At 38.0% G+C, this 18,982-nt stretch overlaps 1 protein-coding gene across 1 annotated transcript; it reads right to left on the reverse strand.

Annotated features, from left to right (window-relative positions):
• Positions 1–205: 205 nt before the first annotated feature.
• Positions 206–18,777, reverse strand: LOC140148702 (inactive selenide, water dikinase-like protein). The gene is given in 8 exon segments (XM_072170744.1): positions 206–3,514; positions 3,516–3,535; positions 4,252–4,464; positions 5,096–5,286; positions 9,917–10,029; positions 10,493–10,642; positions 11,175–11,275; positions 18,339–18,777. Coding segments are annotated over 8 exon segments (1,167 nt in total). The 5' UTR covers positions 18,568–18,777; the 3' UTR covers positions 206–3,364.
• Between the last annotated feature and the right edge of the window lie 205 nt (positions 18,778–18,982).

An 18,982-nucleotide genomic window follows, 5' to 3' on the forward strand; every position in this document is an offset into this window, starting at 1 on the left:
ATCCACTTCTGTCTTGCCACATGTTGGCTTTCAACAGAAGCTTCATAGATAATAGCCATGAATGGGTGTAATGACGTAGCAGTATGCGCTGATCCTCCAATGTATGTCAACCCAAGAGCTGCTCATCTCAAGGAATGCATACAGAGGAAGACTGCACATAAAGGGAGGGGTAGACGTCCATTCAGAATTACTTTTTTTTTCTTGGTTTTATATAGTTTAATAGTATAGTGAATTTACATGATTGAAACAACTTACGTTTTTTAGTATTTCATATTAATAAAAGTACAAATGCTAAAAGACAAGTCTTATCCAGATAAGAGAATTTTAGGGGGAAAATGAAATTGAAGGTTTATAATAAACATGATTGATTAAGGGAAGTTTTATTCATTTTGAAAGACCTGGAAACGATTCATGTCCAATACTGTTCATGCAATAAATACGTTGTGTTGAACACATTCTGCAAATATAAAATTGTCCAGCAACTAAAACTCGAGGGAGTACATCTGTGGCAAACCATGTGCATGCATTGATCATGATTGTGTTGAAATGGGGTAAAATGTTTCAATGGGAATTGGGAAAATGACTTAATTTCAGAATTAGTATGATCTGAGACGAATTCGTCTCAGGTATGATGAATGTCAACATGAAATGAAAATATGTTACCAGCATGTTATTTGATTAGATTTAAAGATTGCAACTTATTTTGAACCGTGCCTAAAACTCAATATAAATAACCAATGGTGATTTTGTGCAGACCAAGCCTGTTACGTTGGCTCCACCCAAGTATAAAAGCATACACGTGTGACCAATTTGTTAAAACACCCCCAAAACAAGCTTCACCGGTCACCCTACAAGTAAATGGGTAATAAGATAAAACAATTTGTACAATGGAGTCCATAAGGAAAACATTTGCTGTATAGTACTATTTTTTTCCTTTTGTGACTCAATTGTACAAACAAATGTGTCGCAAGAGTTACTTGCCTGATCCCAACAAAAGCAACACCCCTTTTCACTCGTTTTTGGTCACACATGTGTACAATATATTTCTCAAGTGGCACCCAGGGTAGGGAGACCAAGAGGACTTGCTGGGGAACCACATATTCGTTGATGGTCTGGATGTAGATGGATAAAGATCTCCAGCTCTTGATATCGATTGTCAAACCAAAATGTGGGAAAAGAAACTACCATACAATAGTACCCATGATTTTCTATCAGTCAGGCCTTGTAAGCATTCTTTGAAATAGTGAGAAATGAGAATAGAATTATCCTCCACCAGCTACCAAGAAAGTATGCCAAATAAAAAAAGGATTCTCAACTGAAGATTTTAAAGCCAAAAACAGCTATTTCAGGAAAAGTCCGAAAGTAAACCTGTTATGCCAAGCATGTAAATTATCATCACAAACGAAATGGGAAAGTTTGCTCATGGCTATAGCTTTTATACATACCCTTTTATAGGAAATGTGTGATAATGGAGGAGCAAGAACAAATGAGATATCAGAAACTCAAGAAATGTTTCTACATTTGTAATTTGCTCATGTAACTACAGCAAATAAAAGCGCATGTCACATGCCTCAATTCAGTTGAGAACCCTAAAAATATAACTATTTTAAAATAAAAGACAAATAAAGAAACAAAAATCACCAAAAGGTTTTTTAACACAAAACAGTTTTATTATTTAGCTTGTTCCCATAACCAATTCATTCAATTTCACAAAGACCAATATCCAGTCCAAGATGCAAACAAGACACACGTTCCAAAGGAGCTCGAAGTTTAAACTTATCCACCTTGCCAGCCCACCCGAGAAATCCATCCCGATGTGGTTTCCCAGCAAAGGTTTCATGGAGAACGCCCTCAGACTTTGGGTGTCGTGCTGCAACATTATGCGCTAAGAAACCTGTGCGTATTCAGCATCAGAGCTGCTCATCTCCTAGCTGCGTACACACAAGCCTGCACATAAGGGAGGGGTATAGGTCAAAATGTCATCTTTTAACCTTTTTTTTAAAGTTTTTAAAACAAGATTGCTATTTTTTTTTTTTTTTCCTAACTGCTTTACTTTTTGTTTGTACATTATAAAAACGATGAATACTACACTAGTATAAGTCACTGCTGCAACATGTTGTAATGAAATGAACAAAAAAGAAATAAATAGCTGCAATATGAGAGGAGTTGTGACAAATTGATATTGAATAACAAAATATGACAAATGGATTAGAACCAATGATGTTCAGCTTTACCATGTTCCACATTAAATACTGTGGTTTAAGGTTTATGCCAGTTATAAATTACATGTTCTGAAGATCATCAAAGTGGAAGCGTCTAGATAGATACCATTGCTGACTTCTAGATCTATCAAATTTACAGGTAAATCAGAGTGCCTCTTTAAAATACAATTATCTAAATAAGAGTTTCTGCAAAATGATGTTTCATCAGTGGTTCTGATCCAAACAAGCTTATTTTGAAGGCAATGTTAATGAGGGTATGTATCCTTCTAGGAAGGACCAACTTACTTTGGTACATTAGATGATTGTCACAAGAAAACCCAACAGAAAATCACATTTCCCCAAATGGATGGTAAAATAGGGTCTCTTCGCTAACAATGTCAACTGTGTTAGTGCAGAGAATGGCTACATAATGAGAAGCGGTTATTTGAAAGTGATCTCAATTGAGATAAGATTTTCATCCATGTATGAGTGTGGCGCTTGTATACAAGCATAGCATACACAAACAAAAATTAAATCTTATCGATTGCTTGGAGCTTTCTGTTATTCTGAAATTAACATTTGAAATAAATTGACCATCAGGGACTGTTTTAAGGCTTCTGTTCAGAATTTGGAAGAGTATTTTTTATTTAGCTGATTAGTTTCACCAATTTATTTCAATACAAATCTTTTTTTAACCTTGACAAAAGACAAAAAAGTCAGTGTTTCTTCCAGCTCTATATAAACCTCTCAGAATTTTGAACAGATGCCTTTTATCACATATTTGTAACTAAATAAAACTTTTCATACCGGAAAATATTTCAAACAAATTTGGAATGTCGTATTACCTACTTTTAACTGACATCACAAAACGAATGTCAACATGAACTACTACCACAAGATGCAAGTTGATTTGAGAATGATTAATTGATTTGAATGACAACTTGACAAGGACGTGAACTCGCTTGAAATGCAATTTTACAGGCATTTAGTTGAGTAACGACAACAGCATGGTCTATGATTACAAGAGTTCAACACGTAAATGTTGGTGTTTTGTTGTTATCGATGTAAATGCATGGTTTGCATCACGTGTACTCATGACAAAGTTTAGAGCTGCTTTGTTATGATGTCCATATGAAGGACATATTAGTAGTCTTTATACTTGTCTACTTGAGTTTGGTGGTGACTTCAATCACACGAGGCTTTTCAATGACTCTGGCAGTGCGATTTCCTTTCTCTACGATACCGATGATCCAGGCTGTGTGTCCTTCCACCTTTTCAATCTCACGACAGAATGCAGCTGCTTGTTCACGGGGGGAAAGCGATCAGAAGTCCTCCTGAAAATAGCACATTAACAAATCAGACACAGAATTAGTACAATATGTGTCAGCTGATCAGCATTGCATCAATGCAAAATATGCAATTGCACTGGGCTGTTCAAATGGATTAGTGATGTCCATGTCTCATTTGTATTACATTACATTTTAATGTCATTTGTATTATATTATAATTATTATAATATTTGTCTGTTATGTTATTGATGCTATGAGCTGAAATAAACTAGGAAATATTCCAGTTGAAATCCATATGCCCTATGGAAGACATGATTTTCATCTCCCACACAGTGGGGTGTAGATTTCAAATGAATCACCCATTCAGGTAACCTCATTTAAAATTTGCACCCCTTGTGTGGAAGATTAAAGCCATGTCTTCTGTTATAGGGGTGTCATGGATTTCAACAGGCACTGCCCAATGCTTCAATGTGTAGATTCCCATGCCTATTTTTGCATACATTTGAACACAAATAATTGTAACTTCATTAGCTTTTTCAATGTATGGCGTATACAAAAGGCGGGTAGTCTTCAAGTTGGATAACACCTGGCAAATTCAAAAAACTTAACCCAGTTTGTGCAGCGCCATCCTATTGTGTCCACCATATCTCGAGAAGGTTAATTGAAATTCATGGACAAAAGCATTTGGCATGCGATTATTCCCAGAGAGTGGTCAAGAACAAGTTTTCAATGTCCTAAGTTAATTGATCATTCAATAGTACCTGATGTTTCTGCAGAGTATCCTTGCAAGAGTCTGAACATGGTGCCTACTGCCTTAGCAATATGCTGCATTTTCGCAATCACAGGTAGATTGTGGATGGCGAAGTTGACCTCGTTTCGTTGCTGACTACACAAACTTTGGGCATGTCCAAGAATACCAAATCCTGTGATGTCTGTTGCTCCATGGGCATTGAATTTGCGCATTAAACTTGCAGCTGTGAAGAGAAAAAATATGTTAAGTTCATGAGATATCCAGGAAAGTAAAACTTATCAGTTCAACAAATTGCATGATCTTGGTCGATCCAGATTACCCTATCCTTGTGGAGAGTGATATCGCTTAGTGCACATAGTCTAACCTCTTCCAGGTATATCTTAGCACATAGATTTGTAGCTAGCCTACCTCTTAACACCCTTAATAATAATACCACAGAAGGAAGGCATTCCTGACTTAGAGTGCTTGCAACACTTGTGATGCAAATATTGAATCAATTTTCTGGGGTTGTTATTCGTTAACCCGTGGTTCATGTGCCAAAGGTGAAATGGAACAACTGTTACATTGGAAAGCAGGCAAAGATATTTTTTATAAGAAATAAAACTGCCTAAAGAGTTCTGTCCATTAAAATTAAAGGTAAGTAACCCAATCGATATTTCATAACCCCAAATTATCTCTAACGTAATGAGATTTTGATATCAAATGAAAGATCATATTTTTCACATTACCATAATGAAATTAGATGTTCCAAATCAATCAGTATTTGCAAAGAAATTCTGAAATCCGATCCAAAATTTAACAAAAACATACTGTCAAATTTCTATTCTTTTCTACTCTGTTGCACTCTCTCTTACCCGTTCTATTGAGTCTAGCCATCTGGAACATAGCTTCTTGGTAGGCTCTCTCCACATCCTCATAGGTAACTATGGCACTGATCCTCTTCCATTTCTCGGTATTCTCCAACCATTGATGTGCATTGACAGCAACCTGGGTACCAAGTGGCTTGGTCATAACTAAGACGTCACCAATAACAGCATTGTCTGGACTGTATGAAGCAAAAACATGGTTTTAATTCAAAGATGCTCTAGATAACTGTTGTGTCAAGCCCCCACCTTTTTTATTCCCCCCCCCCCTCCCCGACACTTTTTAGCCAGACACCTTTTTTATCAGTTATTTGAACCCCACCCTTGTGCGACCAAAGCTTACAACATTGTAGTTATCAAATTCGTAAGACTAAACATTGTCGCTATTGCAAATTTCATAGTCACTTCCGGGTTCATTTATCACTATTTGCATCATTATCAGGGGTCGATTTACCCACTGGCCAGCGCCAGTAGTTTTCTCGTCGGGCTAGGAGATTTTCCGTCTGGATGGCCTAATGGGCCAGTTGGGATTTTGGCATAATTATTAATTTATGACATGTAACAATATTAGATGCATTTTCTAGAAATAAGGAAATGCTTTGAGCATGTTTTAAACAGATTAATTGAGTAGGGTAAAGTACACTGATCAATATGCCTTTTGTTTGAAGCAAATCGGACATGCGGTTTCCATACTACATCAAATTATATTTTCTTTGTATCTTATTGTTTTTATCAATAATCAATATAGTTAATGAGCTAAAAAGGACTGTAAAGGCTCATTAATATGTAATTTTGCCAATATTTTGCTAAAAATCAATGCATAAATGTTCATGGTACTTTTATTTTGCATACTTTTGCCCTGAAACTTGGTCAAAGTGTTTCTAATATGTTCTAATGTATTATATAGTGAAGCCGCCCCCTCATTTGCATATTTGCATAATTAATGAGCTAATTTGCATAAATGCTAATTAATTTTGCAAATTAGGGCGGCTAGCTCATTAATTATGCATAAATTATCTGGAAGTCATTAGGAACACTTTGACCAAGTTTGAAACCAATATTCTGTTAAATAAAAATGTTATGAACATTTATGCGTTGGATTTTAGCAAAATAGTGGCAAAAATTACATATTAATGAGCACTTTCAAGTCATATTAGCTCATTAACTGTATTGATTATTGATAAAAACAATACAATACAAAGACATTTAAAATGTATGTATTATGAAAACCGTATGTCGATTAGCTTCAAACAAAAGGCATATGGATCAGTGTTCTCGCCCTACTCAATTAATATATTTAAAACATAAATAGAGCACTTCAAAATGGGTCCAGAACCACCTTAAGTAGAATCTGGGCCAGTGGGTATGCCCTTGGGCCAGCCTGAAACCTGATTTATTGCTCCTTATGTCTAAACCTGATCATTGTCCATTTCAGTGTCCGAAATTGTTGTAGCATTAAGTGAGCATTTATACTCGTCTAACAAACACTCATGATTTTCTTCATCTGAAACATCAGCAAATTAATTTCTGAAATTTTCATTTGAAATTTACAAAATATGAATGTTTGTAAAGAGATCATCAATTTTATTATTATTTTATCCACAATTGGTAGCTTTATCCACATGTTTTATATATCGCTGCCACACTTTAGAAAGCAACCCTTTATACTGCAAAATTTTAACCTCCACCCTTTTTAACTGAATTTTCCAGAATTCAAAACCCCCACGCTGCAGAAAGTGTGCTAGACAAACAGTGTAATGTTATTTTATTGAACACCTTGTGTCATATATTTTCATTAAATGTGATTAATTTACAGGTGTTATTTTCATTAAATAGTTATTCATTGCTGGTTTCATTTTCACTAAGTGGTTAATTAAATAGAATTCATTTTGCTTTATTAACAAAGAGGACTCGCAGGCATTGGCTGAATAACACCAACCAAAACACCAATATTTAAAAAAATTATAACATTCTGTGGAGTTGGAGTATGGTGGGCTAGTGGCTAAAATTTGTGGCCAACATGTTGTGGGCAATTCCATGTTAAAATGACATTTTTTCAAAAATATGAACTTTGCAATTGGCAATGATTGATGATATATTTTGATTATACACCCTTTAAAGTTAAAAAAAAGAAATTTTCAAATGAATATCAGCTGCAGTATTTTTTTTTTCATTGATTTGAAGGATTTAATGTATTTTCCTACATCTTGTTAATAGCAGATAGTCAAAAGTAATCTTTTTTTTTTTTCTCACTAATATATGGAACAAAAACTATTCTTTTTTGTGATAGTGTTGTTTGATACATAATTTGTCAAAATAAAAAATAAAAAATTAGGAAGCTGTGTTGGTAATGGTCAGGATGGCACGGCAAGTTGTATAATGTTAAGCATGTAACGCGAGTCACAAAAAGAACAACTTTTTAATGCAGTAAAAATCTAAAGGGTTATAAATGTTCCCTTTCATTTTCCTCCTGGTTTGGGTCATAACTCATAATTATTTCATAAGGTTTTTGGTTTGCTACAATTGTACCACCAGAGACAGACTATTCAAAATGGTAACGCTGAGTCACAATGTACGCGAGTCACAATATTATGTGAGTCACACATATTATACAGCTCTCTATACAGTAAGGCTAGAAAATAATCCATAAATAATCACTAAAACTTCTCCCTCCCACTTTTACCCTCCCCAGGACTCATAATTATTGTACATCACTTAATAAATTGCAGGACTGGAAATTGTTTTTGTCCCCATCTGTGAATTCAAATTTACAATTTGACTTTCCATTATAAACACCCATTATAAACACCCACTGCCACCATTCCACCCCAGTTTCTCCACCTAACCCCAGAACAGAAGGTCATGTTTAAAGTTGAACTCCACAATATAAATTAAATAGAGCATGTTTAGAGCTTTCAAATTGGGCTGTGTTATCAAATAGTGAGTGTAACAGTCACGTAATGTAACGCGAGTCACACACTAAGTTGGCCATTTTAAAAATACCAAACTCAAATGTACTGTTTGCTTCTGTAGTATAGCTGCAGTAAAAGGTAATTACCTAGTGGTATCAACTTTTGTGTGCAGCTTCTTGTTTGAGGAGAAATATTGAAAAAGTAAAAGCTCAATTTGGAAGGGGTAATTTTAGTAACAAAAGTCACAACCACATTTTTGCCAATAAATGTTACATCGTTACATAGAGTTATTCACAAATTACAAGTTTACGTGATTTGATGCATGTAAAGAGAAGATGAATAAATCTCAAGTCTGAGGAATGTGTTCCACATAGGGCTCTGCAATAAGCTGACCTCCCCTCTCAGCCTGCCATCAATTGCTTGATCCTCTTCTCAGCCTGCCAAAAATCCTTACCCTCTTTGCACATAAATATGGAAAATTTTAGGAACCCATTTTGCAAACCTTAAATGGTCTATATCAGTTTTGCATATATACACCAGGCACAAAAAGAAACTCGTCAGTTATAGTCACCCTTGCTGTTCAACAACTTGTTAATTTTGCATTATTCTGAAATATACATTTTGTTAGTTGGATTTTGCTTTCTCGGTTGACATCCTGTTCATGAAAATCGAGCAAAAATTGACCAAGATATGTGCCTCCAAACCCCAAAATCGAAAGTTGCAATTTTAATGATTCAATTGTGCCTGTTACACTGTGTGCTTTATTGATCGGCCTGTGGTGCTTGTGTACAACACAACGATGCATCCCATTGAAAATCGTTGAAATTGCAACTTTTAATTTTGGGGTTTGGAGGCGTATGTCGTGGTCAATTCTTGTTAAATTTTTTCCGAACAGGGTGTCAAGTGAGAAAGCAAAGTCCAATTAACAAAATGTATATTTCAGAATAATCCAAAATGATCAGGTTGTTAAACAGCAAGGATGACTATAACTGACAAGTTTCTTTTTGTGCCTGGTGTATATGAATGTTTCCATACAGTTTTTCAATGCATTTTATGTAATAAATGTATATGAAAATTGTATTCTTATTCAAATTGCCAGTTTTTTAAATTTCCATCATTAGCCCCGTACCACCCCACCACACCACACCACCACCCTACCCCAGAGGAGAGGGTCCTTTTAATGCTGAATTACAGTATTTTTATAGTGCTAAAGTAAAACTGACCACAATGGAAATGAAAGTGAGCGTGTTTAAAGCTTTCAAAGTGGGACCATGTAATCAAAATAGTGAGCGTAACGTGAGTCACGTAACGCGAGTCACGCACAAATTTAGCGAAAGTTGGCCATTTTAAAAATACCAATCTCAAATATACTTGGTGTTTGTTTCTGTAATACAGCTGAGATATAAGGTAATTACTTAGTGCTATAAACTTTTGTCTGCAGCTGTTTGTTTGAGGAGAAATATTGAACAAGTAAAAGCCTAATTTTGAAGGTGTAATTTTTCGTAACGCGAGTCACAATCACATTTTTTGCTATAAATGTTTCATCTAGTTATTTAAAAAATTAAAGTTTACGTGATTTGATACATTGGGTCAGTAAGTACATGTGGAGAGAAGATGAATAAACCAACTCCTTGTTCAATTGTATTTATATGACATTGAATGTGCTGATTTTATCAAAAATGTAACGCGAGTAACATGGAATTGCCCTTGTGTACTTGGGCAAGGCACTTCAACCTGCACGTTTCAGCCAATCCAGGTGTACAATGGGAAGCTGTTAGGGTAGTCAAAATCCTAGAGGTAGCAGCATAAATGTAGAGCACAAGACAAAAATGCGCTATATAAAATGCTGACATTCCTACACATACTAAATTTTTCATACCCAGTTGCATTGACAACTTACCTGATGATATCTGTTTTCATGCACACAGTGCTAGCCACTCCACCAACAATACACCATGGGTTCAATACTGTTTGTCCACCTGTCACCTGTGTCTCTGCCTCAGTTGCACAGTCCTGGTTAGCAGATAAGAAATAATGTTATTTACATTTTAAATAAACAGCCCATCCAGTTAGAGAGGAACAGCATTCCTGGAAAGCCATGTCTGACTTCAGTGGCAGTTTTGATTTGTGCATGCTAGCCTACAAAATAACAAATGTAATCCTACAGAGCGTAAACACACAAATAGTCCCTATACGCAGGCGACGCAACCGAATACACACATTGATGGCACACTGAGCAACAGCTCTTAACTTGACATGAGACACAGTATAGCTAACTAACTAACCCTCCAGACACCGAATCTATCTTTATGCAGTAGTCTATCAAGCAGTCACCTCGCACAAATCATTGGCTACTTTGCAGCCACACTTTCAAATGCATGGCAATCCGTGGCAAGCCAGGTTATTTAACGCCCTTTGGGCAAAAATATTTTAAATTATGTCAACACCTGAAAATATTTTAAGTGAAAATGCTCACCTTGAATCCTCGCATGATAAGAGGGACCACCTTGTCTCTTTCTTTTTCTGTGAATTTTTGTGGAACTCCAAGGGTCATCAACATGTTGTCACAATCTGTCACACCCATCGCATATAAATCACTAAGAACATTTGCACACGCTATTTTACCCTGCAAAAAAGACAGATGGAAAAAATACAGATAAATACTTGTGAAGTGCTGGTATCTGTCTAAATGTTGCCAATAGGTTTGATTATACAAAACTAAATTTTATAAACAAACAAATAATTTCAATTTGAAATACCGGTACCAAAACACCCTAACACTGAGTAACAGGGCTTCTGAATCTGATCAAATTTTATTGTAAGAAATGTAAACAAATAACAAAATAACTGATGCTTACAGATAATAATAAACACATAAATGAAGAAATATTTCAATGAAGAGATGTACCAGAGCTGAGAGCTAAATGTTATGATTTCAACATTGAAGTTCAATTGTGTTTTCAACCTACATGTATAAGGTGGTTGAAATATCAATGTTGATGCTGAATTGTCAACAAACTCAACATTAAAAATCTGGTTTAAATTTGAATGTTGTATCAACATTGATCAAGATGTCAACTTAAAACATGATTGCAACCTAATTTCAACAACTGATATAATGATGTGCCCAGTGGGAATGTACATCAACAAGTCCTTACCTGCATATAAGGGTCATCTACAAGTGGATAAAAGAAATCGGTGGTCTGTACAAGACACAGACCCCCTTGACGAAGTCGGGTGATACTGCAGTCGCCAAGGCCTGGAGAAAAAAAAAAAAGTTGTTTAGTAAACAATTAAAACCTGAAATTGGGTAGCCTTTTTAAGTTACAATAAGTTTTAAAAAAACTTGATGCCAGAAGTTTCATCTTACACTTAGGCAGGGATAACGTTAATGACCCCCTAAATTTAAAAAATATTAATTTTTCACCCTCTATATTGGGAATATGTGCAAGCTTGGGGGTGAACTCTGACCCTCTACTTTTGGACCTTACTCCTACCCCTGACTACACTGCAAACTATTTTTCACCCCCGAGATTTAATTTTCACCCCATGTATTTGGATTTTCTGCAAGCTCGGGAGTGAAAAACACGGGAAAACAACCCCCGACTTTCGGGCCTTAATGCTATCCCTGCACTTAGGTTTAAATTGGTTACTACCGTTACTTACATCTCTACTATAAATGTACTGATACATTGTAGTATCATAATTTTTTAGAGATTTCCATCACTTTGGATTTCATTCAGATTTAAACTTGGAAGCTACATGTAGCACAGGGATAATTCCGGAGCAAAAAACATCAAACAAATTTGTTTTTGTTTTATCAGGTTTTTCAACGAAAATGATAATTTTTGGAAAACTGAAGCAGGATACGACTTCTAAAAAAGGTTGAAAAGGGAAACATGCATAAATCAAACTCTACCGTAGTGCGACAGACATCCATATGATTTAGGACGTGACAGTGGGCGTCAAGGGTGAAAATAAGAGAGGAACCAGGGGACACTTTGGCAAAAAAAAATGGCCCCTGGTCAGATTTGAAGAAACCAGGGGCCATTTCCAATTACCAAGGGGCCAATGCTGGATGAGTCAAATAGCACTAGTTTTCTAGTTGCTTTGAATTTGATATTTTTGGTTCACTATCCTGGGGGCCAGTTTGTGAGAAAAGTGTCCCCATGTCAACTACAAATGAGATGGGAGCAAGGGGCCATTTCAGAGTTTCTGGGCACCAAACGGCTACCGTCTCCCACTAATTTTAGTCATCCTTTGAGGGCGTTCCACATGAGCCCGATGTGCTCAGCCCAGGCCCCAAATTTTTAAAGGCCACGGGCAAAGACAAACAAAGGCACCAAGGCGACCAAGTGATAGGGCCTAAAGAATGCCTTGAAGTTGACAAAGACCTGGGCCACAGGGCAATGCCAACGCTGAGAAAGGATTTAGGCTATGCAGTCAATGCATTTTAAGGCGCGCGAGTGCGATCGCGCGCATAGAGCCCACCTTAAATCACTTTACCGAGTGCGATTTATAGCGCACCTTGTCACCTGAAGCAGTTTCCAAAGTTGCAGCGGTTCCCGAAAGTGTTTTGCATAAAAATAAAATAAATCGATGCCATGGCCTTTACAAAAGTGACGACCCAAACAATATCTTTTCTACTCGGCGAAATATCATAATGTGCTGTTCATGTCACAACAAAGCCGTGACATGCCATTGCCCACCGTAGTAAATGAGGTAATGTTTATGCATTCAACTGAACTGTATAATTATTTAGAAGCTGAACAAGGCCGATTTAATATCTTGACATGACCTACACACGTGTGCGATCTGTCAGCGGTGAGTGTTGCGCTATGATAAAATTGTACCGAGGTTTGCCGATAGAAATATCAGTTTATACTACTCATCATGGATTCATGGCGGACAAAAAGAACAAATGGGTCCAGTATAAGACATGGAAAACCTACAAGCTTAATGATGTAATGGGGTTTGAAAAAAAACGGAGGCAGACGGGACGATATTCGTGTCGAAAGTTTGGTGTTGTTTGAGTAACCCATCCCACGAACTAACTACCCCCATTCATTCACGCTGTACGAAGTTAGAAAAAAAGGAGCCAGTTAGCACGCCAAGCACCACTAAGCATGCAAAGTGCATAGCATCGGACTTTTGGTGATCCCTGTTATATTTTTTTACCGTGTCAGACAGGAGCGGGCTGCTCATTAAATATTCATGAACCCAACACGTCACAAACAAATGGTCTTATTCCGCCGATCAGAATCGTTGCAATTAACCCGACATGGTTTTATGAATGAATTTTTGACCTTACTGGGCTCAGACATATGCATATTCATATATATTCAAGATGGCTGGGTCCTGGCAAAGACGGAATGAAAATCAATGGAAAATATTGCCGTTTGAAAATTAACTTTTTTCTGGCATCAAACGAGCAAAAATTTCGATGACTGAACTTGAAGATACTCAAATTTCATTTATCTGTAATTTTGGTTATAATTTTTTGTTGGACATGGTATATTTTTTTCTGAATTTGCTGGAAGCTTATTTCAAGTGGTCGTGGCGGATATTACTGGGAAGGATCCAGTTTTTCAACGGAGACGGACAACATGCACGAGGTGTTTCTTACCAAATTTTACAAAAATTTCACCGATCCTACGCACACGATTCGTCAGTTCTGTCAACGTGATGTCATGCAGTGGGTGCGTGGGGCAGTGCTAGGAAATTTGCATAATTTTAACTTGGTAAGAAGTTTGATTGCCCACCTACATTTTTGTATATAATACATTGTAGTCCCACATTCAACACCAATGCTTCTTATCTGAATATCAAGTGCAATAATTCAAATAGCCCACCTAAACTTCTTACCGAGTGCAAATGATAGCACACCTAAAATCCTTACCGAGTGCAATTAACAGCACACCTGCTTTTTTCAAAATTCATTGACTGGCTATGGGTATGGCCTTAGTGGCCGCCTCCCTGGAATTTGAGCCCTGGGGCAGGTGGTGGTCGCATTGCAATTTGCATTCTCTAAATTCAGTTAATTTTCATCGTCAACCGTGTAATTGAATGGGATTAATTTTAAATTTTAAAACGCTTGAAATATCACAAACAAATAGACCTATGTTAATAAATAATATAAATACAAGCTAAAACTGTTGGGGTTCGATAATGAACCCCACAAAACTAACCGAGTATATATGGAAAATCCCATACGGCCGGACGGTTTCACAAGTTGCTGGCTCGATCATGCCATTCGCCGCCTGCCCTGGGCTGGGCCCTGGCTACCCCCCCCCCTCAGGCCTCCTTTGGCTGGCCAACAAAAATCCCTGGCTCATTTTTTGCACGGTTTAATTTGCTCGAGAAACACTAGCCACGAATTTGCTCACGGATGCGCTCGCATTCGTGGCTAGTGTCCTTTCGTATCTAATTTCGGGGTAAACATATTACGTAAGACCACATAAATTATAATGACAATACAACATGATAAACATACCCTGAAATAACACCCTTCTATCTAACTTCACTTACCATTCTGTTACTATACGTGTTGGTGGCATAATTCCCAGATAGTATGTCCCATTTAAAGTGTACTCACATGAATATTTCGGCACATTTGTGATAAAAATCGCTCCCTTCTTTTCCGGTGATCGCATGTTCAATGGATACAACACGTGAATAGCAGGACTCGTCAGCTCAGGCCCATGCCAACTCGACCACAAACTAATTCGGCCCCTGTATAAACCCACTTAGGTTTTTATGTGTAGATGCCATGTTAATTAGAAGGCGTAATGTGCTGTGGCTGTGCAATGATTATGAGCCCCCCCTCCCGGGAAAATTTCGAACGACCATAAAAATCGCTTGAGCCCCCCCTCGGCCTGAAAAGTCACTTGTCCCCCACTCGGCCAACCAAAAATTGCTTCTCCCCCCTCCGTGCCAAAAATTCCCCTCTACTTTGTACTCTTTTAAAACAGATCAATCAAAATTCCTTTTTGTTATTGTCAATTTATGTTACTAAACTCGCCACAAAATTAGTTCTGTGAAAGTCACTCACATAGGGCGTGGTATACAGTCACTTACGGAGCACAGCCAATTACATTGTTTGTCTTTATTGCTATGATGTACCGTCTACCAGGCAGGGTGCGATCTAAAAAGTCACTCACATAGGGCGTGGTGTAAAGTCACTTACGGAGCACAGCCAATTAACTTGTTTGTCTTTATTGCTATGATGTACCGTCTACCAGGGTGCAGTCTAAAGTCACCTACATAGGGCGTGGTGTATTAAAATCACTTACGGAGCACAGCCAATTAATTTGTTTGTCTTTATTGCTATGATACACTGTCATAAGTCACCTACAGCACCCTGAAATGAATAGGGCGTGGTGTAAAGTCACTTACGGGACACGGCCAAATTTGACGGGAGATGCAGATAGAGGAGAGCCAGACATGATGGAGGCTTGAGAAAGGGGAGGGGAGGACAGAAACAGTAGTGCAGCGTGCTCATCACATGGGGGGAGGGGGGCACCGACCATGATGGGGGGGGGCACCGGATCTGATTGTCGGGGCAGACCCCATCCCCCCACACAACACCTAAAATGGGGACGGAGAGGCGGGAATGGGGACGAGAAGATGGTGAGAAAAGAGAAAAGGAAGGGGCGTAAAAATAGGGACGATACTGACCGTGCCCCCCCCCTCGTATGCTGGCTGCTTGGCGCCTGGGTACCGTACAGGTCCAGAGCCAGCCATCGGTACAGAGTGTATACGATGGCGGAAATTGGGACTCGAGTTCGGGTTCGAAAAACGTCTGAGAACTGGATCGAGGGAGGGATTTTGAAGGCCGGGTTTGAAGGGAGAGAGAGAGACAGAAATAGAGTGAGAGAGGGATGGAGAAAGTCACCCAGGTTAAGTCAAATTTTATTTAAGCCTCATGCATTAAAAAATGTCTGTGTGTTGACCACTTTTCTTCAGATCTTCAATCATCAGAGATCCCAACATTAACACTATACAAGTTTGCACAAAGCACATGATCTGATCGTTATAATGGCTTTATAAATGTCACTTTTATAAAAAAAAAACTTTTAATCAGTGGGTCACTGTTGTGGGCGGGGCTAAAAGTAATAGCCAATTATCTTTTCCCATTTGCTTTTGGTAAGTGATCAAAATCAATTCCCAGTTTCCCACGCTATTTAGAATGTGCACGGCTAGACATCTCGGCACCTTGCCATGGTATATTTCCTGGGAAAATCCGCTTATTTTCAATATTTGCGGTGAGCTTTTGCGAGTTGAGCGGTGAACATAAAGCGATGGTTTGGTACTACAGTCATGGTACAATTAGGGACGCACCATTAGATTCTCAGGGGGGGTAGGAAGTTGGGTTGGGGAAAGAAATTTTGTTGCCGCTGAACTAGGCGGCGAAGTTTGTGAAGGCGGCGGCAAGTTTTTTTTTTAATTTCATGCATTTATACACAGTTAGGTGGGGGAAGTATTTTTTTTTTAGTGTTGGTGGGGAAAGGTTTTTTTTTTTGGTCATGTAGTGGGTGAAGTTTTTCAAAAACTTCCTACCCCACCCTGAGAATCTAATGGTGCGTCCCTTACAATCATCATGGTCATGTTGACGCATTGTTTTATCTACGGTGAGGTAAGGGACGCACCATTAGATTCTCGGGGTAGGAAGTTGGGGTAGTGGAATTTTTTTCAAGGGTTTTTTTTTAAATTTCATGCATTTATACACAGTTAGGTGGGGGAAGTTTTGGGTTGTTTTTAGTATTGGTAGGGATTTTTTTGCTCAAAATTTCATACCCTCCCCCCCGAGAATTCTAATGGTGCGTCCATATTTTTGCCAATAATGTAGTTTCTGATGAGGAGCATTGTAGACACCCAGTTGGTCGTGAGCAATTATTTTTTATTTTGAACATAATTGGATAAAATTACTTGAGTCGCAAGGGTTTTACACGGTCGGTCGGGTTACCAGAAATTTTTATTAGGCTTTATATAATGATGAAAAATGAGCAAATTCATGAAAAACATTGCTATTTAAAACCTATATTAGGTTATTTTTTCTTCACTAACTGTGACATTTTTTTTTCACCCTTGACATCAAATTTATTTTTTTTGTCAGTGGAGCAATTTTTTTTGCCAGTGGAGCAATTTTGTTGTTGCTCAGATGGCATTACAATTTTTTTCAAAAATATACCAAGCCTCCCCTTGATATCTAATGGTGCGCCCCTTACACATAAAAACGTGGTTTTATACAGGGACCGAATTTGCGTGTGGTCGAGTTGCCTTGGACCGTGTCCTTGATTGAAATGCCCTGGACTGGTTCATCGATCGGCAAACATAACAGGTGTTATCTGAATGAGGTAATCTCTTACCTACTAAGTGACTGTCCAGTCATAAATCACCAGAATTTACGTGTAATACGATAATCTGATAGGTTGAGATTATTTTCCACGATGTGACAGCTACAATAAGCGGCACTGTAAGCAGCGCTGAATTAGGCTCCAGATATCATCTTATTTTTGAGGATCGTATGTAACAAAGATGTCAAAAGGTAGGGTTTAACTCAATTAAGCTTATAATGGCACGCTTATGAAAGTTTGTTGTGAACCATCCGGCATTTTATCAATGTTTACATGCCGGCGCAACTTTGTGTACCGGAAGCCCCACGAAATCATATAGCTCCGGTCTCTAACGCAAATCAAAGATTTGCGTTAGAGAATATGCTCGAACAAGGTTTAATATCATGATAGTTCAGAAATTCAGCTTTTTTACAGCTGGCCTGCTTCAGCAAAATCTTTACCAGTTTAAATTTAATACAATTATAAAGTTTTTATCAGAACACACACAATATTAACTGGAATGATTCACAGAAATGCATGAAAAAAAAACCCCAGGTTTGAAAAATGCATGTACACAAACTCATGAACTGGCACTGTTTACAAAACGTTTATTTTTTGCTATCCAGATTTCCGGGCGCACTGAATAGCTGCTTGTAATAAATATTCATAAGTTATGCAAAGTAGGCAACATCGCGCGTCAGCCTTGGTCACGTGTTGCGCTGGGCACACATTTCTTTCCCAAAATATGGTCTTCGAAAACGTTGTAATAAACAGAGTAAACGAAGAAATATGAAATTTATCAATGTAACATTGTTGTCTAGGATATTTAGTGGTCTTAATTGACATGGATTTTGGTCAATATTGGTACGACTTGACCCGATTTGGAAAGGTAAAAGAATCGTCGTCAATCAGGCTTGCAGGGGTTCGCTTTCCCGGGTACGAAAAGACACCCCTAGCTAGCCTCAATAAAGTCACTCCAAAACTTACCTATGCGAGGTTCCATGGGGAAATTTGGCATTTGCATAACAAATTGGCCATCCCCTCCTTCAGGAACCCCTTCCTGCTTTTCACCCTCATCGTCAAATTCCTTCAGGAGTTTGAGCAGATCCTCCTGAGGAAGCTTGCACCCTCATCCCTTTAGTTCGGTGAACTTGGTGAGGCGAAAATCTTTGTCCAACTCGTGGGCCTCTGGATCAAAAGGTCTCCTTGTAGCCATTTTGCTGCACGATTTGCTTTACAATCAGCGAAGCGATGTTATTGAAATACTGAACTAAGTAGTGGTGGTTCGCAAATAGATGTTATAAATTGCAAACCGGTCAAATCCTGGAAAATATTGCTTGATTGTGGTGGGGAAATCAAGGTAATTTTCCACGCTAGCTGGCCACGCCACTACCACAGTCTGCGATGGTGCAGTGAAAAACTCCCAGCTTGCATCTCGTTACATCCTCGTTCGCATAAAATGTGTAATGGCCAAGATAGGTCATGTGGAAATTGATGATAAAAACAGTCTTATTTTCAATTGTTTCGCAGTAAAACCATTTGAAACGGTGAGAAAAGATTTATTGACAGTACATGGTAGTCTAATTACAAATTTACAAGCTCAATTTTAGACCAAATTATCAGTTAAAAAT

Source organism: Amphiura filiformis, chromosome 3, assembly GCF_039555335.1.
Source record: "Amphiura filiformis chromosome 3, Afil_fr2py, whole genome shotgun sequence".
Lineage (NCBI taxonomy): Eukaryota > Metazoa > Echinodermata > Ophiuroidea > Amphilepidida > Amphiuridae > Amphiura > Amphiura filiformis.